Source organism: Limanda limanda, chromosome 2, assembly GCF_963576545.1.
Source record: "Limanda limanda chromosome 2, fLimLim1.1, whole genome shotgun sequence".
Taxonomy (NCBI): Eukaryota; Metazoa; Chordata; class Actinopteri; order Pleuronectiformes; family Pleuronectidae; genus Limanda; species Limanda limanda.
The window spans coordinates 4,642,939-4,653,551 of record NC_083637.1 but is presented as its reverse complement, the minus strand read 5'-3'; the positions used below and the strand labels follow the sequence as shown (position 1 = coordinate 4,653,551).

The 10,613-nt window shown below is 40.3% G+C and overlaps 1 protein-coding gene across 2 annotated transcripts; it reads right to left on the bottom strand.

Annotated features, from left to right (window-relative positions):
• Nucleotides 1–459: 459 nt before the first annotated feature.
• Nucleotides 460–8,434, bottom strand: LOC133021959 (dnaJ homolog subfamily A member 3, mitochondrial-like). Of its 2 annotated transcripts, XM_061088974.1 has the most exons (12): nt 8,230–8,434; nt 7,091–7,230; nt 5,001–5,084; nt 4,691–4,900; nt 4,382–4,534; nt 3,887–4,034; nt 3,656–3,720; nt 3,393–3,521; nt 3,067–3,182; nt 2,820–2,914; nt 2,527–2,674; nt 460–1,798 (listed from the first exon to the last, which is right to left on the bottom strand). In XM_061088974.1, exons 1-11 carry the CDS (start codon nt 8,432–8,434, stop codon nt 2,541–2,543), a joined length of 1,479 nt encoding a protein of 492 aa, XP_060944957.1. In that variant the 3' UTR covers nt 460–1,798; nt 2,527–2,540. The 2 variants fall into 2 exon arrangements, with proteins under 2 accessions (XP_060944957.1, XP_060944964.1); XM_061088981.1 differs by lacking the exon at nt 460–1,798 and having other exon boundaries at nt 2,526–2,674.
• Between the last annotated feature and the right edge of the window lie 2,179 nt (nt 8,435–10,613).

Sequence of the window (10,613 nt, the reverse complement as noted above, 5' to 3'; positions counted from 1 at the left end):
GAAGTTGTTTTCTTAATTTGCAAGTATTCACTATTTGCATGTTTTCTACAGCTTTCTTACATATCTAGAACTGCAGCTTTAAGCATTTTCCAACCCGCATGCTAAAAGGAACAGATAATATACTGTGGCAAACTGTAGAAACACAGCCACTGGTCTGTTCTGGCTGCCAGTATGACTTCATATTAAACCACAAGTCATGTTTGTGAAGACTGACCACTTTGGAGTCTGAGCACAGCTGGAAAGCCCCTGGTCTGAAATGGTCCCGATGACCCTGACACAAGCTTCTGTTCGCTCCCACTGGGATTAACTGACCAGTGACATCACATAGAGGGAGCGGGTGAGTGGCAGAGTTAGAGCTGCAGCCCATCAGGGCAACACTGCCCTCTGTTGGTGAGCTGCAGCACTGCAGGATAATGTCTAGTTAAAAAAACACTTCCCCGAGATAAATGAAATAATCTTTCCATACTTGAGCGTTTATTTAGAGTTTTTTCTTGCTGCCACACACAGATGCAACAAAACATAATGAAATCCACACAGTCTGGATCTCACACAAACAAATATAAACAATCAGGGTTCCCACTTTCTGTTTTCATTCCTTTTTAAAAGAATAGAATATGTGCTCAGAGTCAACATGTTTGTTCAAGGACCTCATGATTCCATGTCCTGTTATTTCCTCTAGAAAGGATGTGATTCACCGAGGAGGGCGTTTGTTATTTAGCAGGATTAAACTCAACTACTCAAACGTCCATGACATATTGTGGAGGGTTGTTGGACATGACTCGTGAAAGATGCCATTAAAGTTCAATGCAGATCCAGGATTTTTTTTTTTTTCATCTATTTGTCAGCGTCATGGATCTAGATGAAAAAATAAATATGAATATTGAGGAGACTAATATTTATTCCTGATAAAATATTTTATTTAAATCTGGTTTTAAAAGGGGACTTGGCCAGGGTTTCATTTACCCAGATTATGAGAAAGTACCAGTACATTATTAAATATTTAGTGAACTCTAGAAGAAATAAGAGTTTGTTGATTTTCAGAGACATTCTTCTGACAGAACCGTGAAAATCTTAACTGGAAAAACTTAAATAAATAAACCAAGGTAAATATTCCTTGATTGTATTGGCAGCGTTAGTCTCTACACTGGTAGAATCCAACGCTGTGGAAAGAAACTTGATGCTGAGCTGATTCCCTGTCGAGGTTTAACTAGGAAATCAATTCAGATGTAATATAATGAGAAATTAATTAAACAGACCTTTTCAGGTGCTTTTCCAAACAACCTCCATTGACATATTAGGTTTCTACAACACTGTGGTTCAAATAAACAGAGATTAAATAATAAAACAGTCCTGGTGCAATTTTCTTCCTCAAAGCCTTCTGATGAGTTACTGACGTCAGTAAAAACCTGTGTTTCTGTCCTGTCGCCATTTGCCCGGCTCATCTTCCATTGTTTTATTGAACAGAGACTGATGGACTCTGACTCGTGACTCGAGGGGTAGGGAAGCTTCACTCAGCGGAGTTAGAAGAACAGAGTTCAGCCACAACACTCGTCCGTCACTTTCACGTTCCTCGTCAACGCAGCACCTGGGTGTGGTGACGGACCAGTGGGGGGGGGTGGGTGGACGTGACATCTACGTGGCTGTTTGCTGAGCACAGATTCAACAATGAGCTACTGCGTCAACACAAAACTTCTCTCTCTCTCTCCTCCTCCTTGCTTCATCCCCACAGGAGGAGGCGGACGTGCAGGAGCAGTCAGTGGATTTATGTTCCTCCTTCTCTATTTTGGCTTCTTTTTTCCTGTGAAAGAAGTAGAACATGTTTTAAAATCATACAAAATTGATGCAAACTTTAGTTACTTTACAGTTTAAGCTAGCTAGAAGTAGTAACATCCTGAAATTCTAAAATGTTAAACTCTGGAGCGTATGAAGAGATGGACATCACCTCCACACACTATTTAGAAATTAAGCCAAAATATATATTTTTTTATTGTCAGACCTAACCTGCAACCAGCCACCAGGGGGCAATATATTGTATATATGGACCAAGTTTCCTGTGGTCACTACTACTTGAAGTAAAGGGAAGAGGATTTTTCAAACACGTTTGCTAAAAGTTTAACGCTGGACGGTGGGAACATGAGTTTTCATTAATTTAATAGTTTTAAATTATGTTTCAAAGCTGAATCATCATCTGCCACTGAATCCAAAACAAAAGTTGTATAATCTCCATTTTGTAAAGTTCACAGATTTGTGTTGATCGCACAGAAATAAAAACTCTTCTTCACATGACTTTGTGTTTCCTCTTGGATTTAAATTACATTTTTAGTCCTTGTATAAGAATCCCTGCTTAACGTTGGCTTGAACTGTTCACAACAATCAAATCCTGTCGTCTTTAACTTCTCTGCAGCGACACTAGATCCATTCCTGGAAACAGTTTCTGCTTAAACTCACTAAAGACTAAAGGCTGTTCACGTTAAAGACAGATCAAAATGTCTATTGATGAAGGAGTGAAGTGTTTAAAGCTCCCACCTGCAGCCTGAGTGTCAGCTAAACATTTTCTTTAGTTTAGAGAAGAATCCCCCCTCCTCCTCCTCCTCCTTCTTCTTCTTCTGCTCTTGCTGTCCCTCTTCTGAACTGGTCCCCTTGGCACCAGATCCTGGAGCGCCGCTGCCCCCTCCTGGACAAAGACACACGCACATGCACTGGATCAGCTCCACTGCTAACTCTACAACTGATGGCATCACAGAGACTCTGACTGGTTCTGTCTGTGTGTCCATCCGCACACTAGGCTGTAGATTTAAAAAGGAGGAGTTGACCCTGACCTGCTGAGAGGTCGACGCCGTTGACGGTTCCCTGCACGTCCGTCTCCTCCTCCGCGTAACTCAGCAGCTTAGAGCGCTGTTGCTGCGTCAGCTTCCTGCAGCAAAACAAAAACAGAGTTCAAATATATAAATACAAGCCGAGTATATAGACATGTATATGCTATACATTATTTTATCAATGTCATATCAATCTAAAACCACAAAGCTCAACTTGGATTTATAGCATCTCTTTGTGAGTGAATCTTACTTGGGGACTCGTAGCTTGATGTGAACGTAATGATCTCCGTAGCCGTAGCTGTTCATCCTCCGAATCCCTTTCCCCTGCAGCCGGATCACCTGATCGGCCTGACAACTGCTAGGAATCTGGAAGCACACACGATGAACGCACATCAGAGATTTGGGAGGACGTGCATGTGGTCTTCATTCAGCAGGAAACTGGAAACACCACCAAGGCCCTTTCGGATACAATGCCCCACTGTGCTCTGAAAGCTAATATTTTATCATTCTGAAGGGAAACCTGATAAAGCTGTGTATCATCATGAATATCATCCACACACTCTGCTGTCTACTCACTATCATACTGATGGTTTGGTAGAGACCCTGTACGTTGGCCGTGCCCCCCAGGATGGCTTGAGCTATAGAAATGGACACGTCTGAGTGGATGTCTGCTCCAGTGCGCTTGAACACTGGACTCCTCTGGACCTGCACACACACATGTCCTTACTTGTAACACATCAAATTCAGTTTCTCCTGAATGCTCCAAATAGATTAATTAATTTAGAGTGAAATTGTATTTACTATATAGACATGACGGAGTAATAACTGGAATAACTTACCCTAAATGTGATGAGGATATCTGTTTTACCCACTGGCATGCTCACTGTCTGACCATCTTCCACACCTGGGAGACAATTATCAGATGAATCGTTTTTCATTTGTCATAATTTAACGGCAAATTCATGTCTGGGGTCTTTTAAAGCAAGACACACAGATTTTCATATTTAGTACAGTTGTCAGAGACATTAGAGTAAAGTCATCAGCAGTCTCCCTCCAGGACGAGAACCTACCAGCAGGTACAGGTACAGTGACCGTCTGCCTCTTCTTCATCTGACCCGACCCTCGGCACAGAGCGCAGGGCGTGATGATGATGGATCCCTTCCCGCCACAGCGTCGGCAGGTGCTGCGCATCAAGAAGGGACCAGTGTTGATTGTCTCCTGCAGGGGGCGACACACACACACAGGGATGTACGGATATGCTGAGAGACAAACTAACAGAATGAAGTGCCGGGGTCCTGCAGACGACATCACACACACACACACACAGAAAACGGTCTTGGTACATTGCCAAAGGTCCAGACGATCCAATCCAGTAACATAATCAGTCCAAAACACACTATTACATCAAAGAATAGCCACAGTCAGCTCTCGAGTGGTGGCTTGCAGCTCCTATTGGGTTAAGTGAGCTGTCAATCTAAACTTGATTGAGAGAAGAACTAACAGAATGAAGTCTCTGGGTCCTGCAGACGACCTCACACACAGAGAGATCTGGTTCTGGAACTCACCACGCCGGTGCCGTTGCAGTAGTGGCACGGTGACACCTTGGTCCCCGGCTCACTTCCCTTCCCATCGCACCGTGGACACGAGTCGTCGATGTTCAGACTCAGCTCTTTTTTCGCTCCCTTCGCCGCCTCCGTAAACGTCAGCTCCAGCACAAACTATGAGAAAGACGGAGACATGTAAAACTGATATTTTATATTATGTTTAACTACTTATTCACTTAATTGACAGTAAAAAGGTTTAAATTACAAAAAAAACACAACTCTACATTAAGGTTACATCTTAAAACCGTGTAGATGCTAATGGTTTCTTACCTCTGGCCTTTGATCGAACATGTTGTTAATGTCTCCGAAGCCCTTTCCTCCGGAGAACTCTCCAAAGATCGTCCTGAAGAGGTCCTCAGGATCGATGTTGGTCCCGGCGGCTCGGTAGTACTGCTGCTGGCCGGCGCCGGCTCGACTGGGGTCGAATCCCGCCGCTCCGTACGTGTCATACTGCTTCCTCTTCACCTCGTCGCTCAGCACCTGCACACAAGACGAGCAGATCTGAACATCCTGATGCTGCTGCTCAGCTTCTATCTTCTTCTCCTCTTACAAGTGGGGAGGATATTGTTGAATATTTTACCTCATAGGCTTCAGCCAGTTTGGCGAACTTCTCTTTGGCCCCTGGGTCGTCTGGGTTGGTGTCCGGGTGGTACTTCTTCGCCAACTGGTGAGAGACGAGTTAACATGAATGAAAATGCAGAGAAAATAGAGACAGGGTTCACACACGTTTTGACCAATGGATTTTCATGACTTTTCCATGACTTTTCTATCACTTTAAACCAAATTTCCATGATCAAAAATGTTGTGAAATCTCGGTGTATACATGAAAAATTGACAAAATTTAGTATTTAAGCTAACAATGAGAATTCCAAAACATACAGTATACCTTAGATGACACAAATGAATGAAACAATAGTTTGATTGAGGGTCTTTGTCTGTTGTAAGTAGGGTTGCAAAATTCCGGGAATATTCAAACTTGGAAACTTTCCATGGGAATTAACAGGAATTAACGAGAATTAACGGGAATATACGGGAATATACGGGAATTAACGGGAATAAACTGGAAATGTTGTGGGTAATTTATACTTACTGTATTTACCTTGTCATTTACAAACATAAATATAAACATTTTGTTTTGTCATAGGCTGATTTGAGCCCTGAGGAAACTTTGGGCACTTGACTATATGCTGCTGCATGGTTGTGTCATTCTTAACATAGGTCTTTGCTAGCTTGCATTGCTAGCTAACTACCAATACATTTTCACATTAGGCTGTGACATTACTTCTATACTAGTTGACATGACCCGTTTAGTCTTGATCAATTTTGTAACATTCATTCTTATATCTACTTTCAGCTATTTTGTGATTTTTCGTTTTTTTCTTTAAAAAAATGATACTACTAAATAGGAACATTTGGGGTGAGACATTTTTGAAAAATCATTGATCATGACCAGACTGATTCTATACATCTATACTGTTAGGCTAAGCTTACTAGTGAGGTTGCTGTACTGAGGAACCACAGGGGAACCAGCCTTATGGTTTCCCTTTTAGGTTCATTAGTTTTATTTACAAAAGCTTTAGGCATACTACCCCTTCTACGTAAGACTCATAATCTCAAATGTGTGATTAGTGATGGGAAGTTCGGATAATTTTACCGACTCGGTTCTTTGAATCTCGTTCAGTAAAATTAACAAATCTTTTTTCGTTTCATTCGTTCATTCAACGCATGAAATTCCTACATTAAAATGTATCATGAGAGTTTGGATGATTTGAAATGGTCATTTATTATCACACTAGCATTTAATCATCACGGCAAATAATTACGCCGTACTGAACTGTAAGAAAAGGACAAAAAAGTTAAAATAACTAAACCTGTAATTATATCATTCACGTCTTACTATTCCTAGTCACGCGAAAGTGAACGAGGTAAACAAATCCTTTCTGTTTACTCTTCTGAGCCTATGCAGGTCACGTGAAAAATGATCCAAAGATCCTTATCCGAAGTCCCAGTCGGGAAATTAACGAATCATTTCTGTTTCCTTGACTGAGCCTATGCAACAGTCCCGATGCACGGCCACAAGAAAATGAACGAATCTCTCTTTGAGAGGACTCGTTACTCCCGAGTCCTTGTAAGGAATCGTTCAAAATGAACGAATCATTCACGAACGACACATCACTAATGCCTGCATCAAATTCCAACATCCAATATACCAGATAGGATGCCAAGAGCATGCTCTACAACATGGGATCATCCATTTCTATCTACAGTAAAAGCTGTTCACATGTAAAGGGTTTTTATAAACTCATATTAATTCTGTGCTCAATAGTTTCATTTTATTACTATTTTACACATCATCCAATAACATTTTCCAGGACAACTGTTTCAATTTCCATGTAAGTGTTCACTTTTGCTCAGTTTCCATGACTTTTCCAAACCTGGAAAATTAAAAAATAAATTCCATGTTTTCCATGGTTTCCAGCTACCGTGGGAACCCTGATTTTACAACTCATGACTTTTCCAGGTTTCTCATGACCGTAGGAACCATGAAGAGAGAAGAGACAATAGCAAGGATTCAACAGCTACTTTAAAAGTCTCCCTCACGATCCTCAAGCTTTATTACATCTCACACAAAACTAGTTGACTATAGATGTGAAAACGTGCATCTCTGACCTGGTAATAAGACTTCTTGATATCCTTCTGTGTGGCGGTGCGGGAAACACCCAACACCTCATAGAAGTCCTGCTTGTTTCCATGTCTGCTGCTGGTGTGGAGCGACCGCCAGGAGGAGACATGAAGGAATCTCACCTTTGCTGAGAAAAGGATGAAGAGAGGAGCTTTAACTTTCAAAGCACTGATGCTGATGAGAGGCATGAAATATGAAATCATCATTTAGGATAAAACTAATTACACTGATGTCTCAGCACATCGTGAATCTATGGCTCAGGAGTAAGTAGAGGTCCTCCATTGCTTCCTAACTTGTTTCCTTTGGCATAAGAAACTTCAGATCATCCTTTACACAAAGAGAGGGAGAAAAAGTCGTAGCTGCACCTGAGCAAATCCACATAAATAATATAAATATAACTGTTTTTTTGTTTGTTATTCTCATGACACGATAATGAACTGATGTGAATCCTCAAGTGATCGTCTGAGCTCCTGAGTCGGTTTCTCTGTCACGTCCTGCCAGTCAACAACAAGCTGGTGGAACTTACAGTTAAAAATATCTTTATAACGACTTAATACAAATATAAAAATGATCAGAACTAAGTACAAATATCAAAGTCATTTCTAACTCCCGATTGAGGAATGGACACAATAACTTGTTTCCACTTCTATGAGGTTTTCACGTCATTATGTTATTTCACTATTAGTGTGTTCTAATTCTTTTATTTCCTTTTATGAGCTTTTCTCGGGACGTGTCATGTCTGTTGTGGACATGTGACCTGACTTTGACTGTCAGAGAACATAATGTTTCTTCTGTTATAAATAAAGTTTGTCTTTAAATAAAGTTTTCTCTGTCCTCTCCTAACTCCTGACAGCTTCTCCTTCCTTCCTTTCCTTGACCTGGTGACGTTTTTTCATTAGTGTGAATTAAATAAAGAGATGAAGACTCCAGATGATGTAACACCAGCTGACCTCCCATCAGTTACATCAGACCCACTGGAGCTTTGTCTCCACTGGGCGTGTCCTCCAAACTGTATGTCCACGTCAAATCTGGACATGTGGACAAAGTGTCTCAGAGCTCAACGTCACTAACTTTGACTGTGATGCTAGCACCGGGCGGTCTGTGGTGCTAACAGTTAGCATCTCACCTGGCTCTCCTCTCAATGTCACCCCGGGTCCGGGTCTCCAGGAGCCCGGGCTGAGAGCCGCCTCTCCCCGGAGGACCGGAGGAAGCGTCCCCGAGCTAAACCCCGCATTTCCCGGGGACACGACGAGGAAACTACCGCTGCGATTCCCAGAAGAGACAGCTGCTGTCAGCCAGCGTGTAGCGAGCCGGGCGGAGGGGGACGCCATTTAGGCGTCACTTCCGGTGTGAGAGCGTAAGCAAGAATTATCAAAGTAAAAGTCGCTATGACGTACTGCTTTCATAGTATTTATAGTATTATTCATAGTACTTTTACCACAGTACTACTTGTATTACTTTGGGTTTCCATGTTATGCTACTTTATATTTGAGGTAAATTACATTACAGATGAAAATATTGTGTTTTTGTACTAATATAGTTAAACAACAAAGTATTTTTCGATTTCTGACTTCAAAGCATTTATGTGTAGAAATAACAAAACATGAAATAAGCACTTTTTTTATTTTTTGGTTTTTAGGGCTTTTGAAAACACATGAAAAGTATTTCTTTTCATGTGTTTTTTATTTTTGAGGCACTTTGCAACTTTGTTTTGAGGAGTGCTATTTGAATAAAGATATTCTTCTTGTTGTTATTATTAATAATAAGAAAAATAAGTTTGACAGTTACACAGAAATGAATGATCATCACTTGAAATACAGATGATTCAAATATTTTAAAGCACAACTCAGAATTTAATAATTTCAGATTTTACTCATTCAGTTCCTGTAAAAATCCGGTGTGAGAGCGGAAGCAAGAATTATCAAAGTAAAAGTCGCTATGACGTATTGCTTTCATCTATGGCTTGCATAGTATTTATTCATAGTATTATTCATAGTACTTTTACCACAGTAATACTTCCCTTACTTTTGTTTTCCATGTTATCCTACTTTATATTTGAAGTAAATTACATTACAGATGAGAATATTGTGTTTTATTAATAATATATTTAAACAACAAAGTATTTTTCGATTTCTGACTCCAAAGCATTTCTGTGTAGAAATAACAAAACATTAAATAAGCACTTTTTTTATTCTTTTGATTTTTAGGGCTTTTGTATTTTTTAAGTATTTCTATTCATGTGTTTTTTATTTGTGAGGCACTTTGTATTTTTGTTTTTGAGGAGTGCTATTTGAATAAAGATATTCTTTTTGTTGTTATTATTAATAATAATAATAATAAGTTTGACAGTTACACAGAAATGAATGATCATCACTTGAAATGCAGATGATTCAAATATTTTAAAGCACAACTCAAAATTTAATAATTTCAGATTTTACTCATTCAGTTCCTGTAAAAATAATCACTTGATCGTAATGACTCGCAGGATGAGAAGTTTATTTTTATAAAGACAAAACGTGTTGTAGCAAAGAGATTATTTTTAAATGACCTTTGCTTATGCACTTAAATTACAGTAGGGGGCGTTAGTGAGCTAAAACGACAAACACATCAGTTTAATGTACTTGATTTAATTTGGAAACATTTATAATAATTGATAATTAGTTGTTGACATAACAACACATATAAAGACATATCCCAGGACTCACTTTGCTCCCTGCAGCAGTCAGACTCACATCTTCTCAGGGCTGTGATGGGACATTGACCTCTGGGTGCGAGGCCGAGGGTTCAAAGGTCACTGAAAGGGTTGGGGGGGCGAGAGCCATGTTCCTCTGCATCAGTCAGGTGTCATGACATGTTTTGTTCATCACAGCGACTGAAAACTTTATTATAAAATGTTACAAAAATGTCCCTTTAGCCGAAGAAAGGATTTCACAACACCCATAAAATCATTCAACCAGTAATAATCTGTTAAAAGCCAAGGAATCTAATCTAGAAATCTAATTTACACAATTTCTCTCATATTTGTTGAACAACAGAGCAAAGAGACACAGTCCATTGAAGTGACAGGACGGTTTGACAGACAAAGAAAAGCAAAGTGGAAAGATCAAGACTTCCGTGTACCGTCGGGGTCTCTACGACGCGGACACGCTGAATGGATATCAGTGAGTGTGACCTGATGAAAGAGAAGACCGCTCTCTCTCTCTGCTTCCCCGCCATCTCTCTCTCATTCCCCGCCGTCTCCACGACGACCTGCAAGGCAGCATCCCAGCTGTGTGACACTAGACACTGACTAATGTAAATATCTTATCCCAGTTAAGATGCTCTGACCTCCGGTACCAGACTCAGACATGTAATAGTGTGTGTGTGTGTGTGTGTGTGTGTGTGTGTGTATGTCAACAGGTTAAATATTATAACTGATGAAGGATTTCGGAGATTTGAAAAATCATCTGAAGCTTTGCTCTTCATCCGTTGGTCTCTGATTTTTAATCTCTCCATGCAGCTTTGGAGATG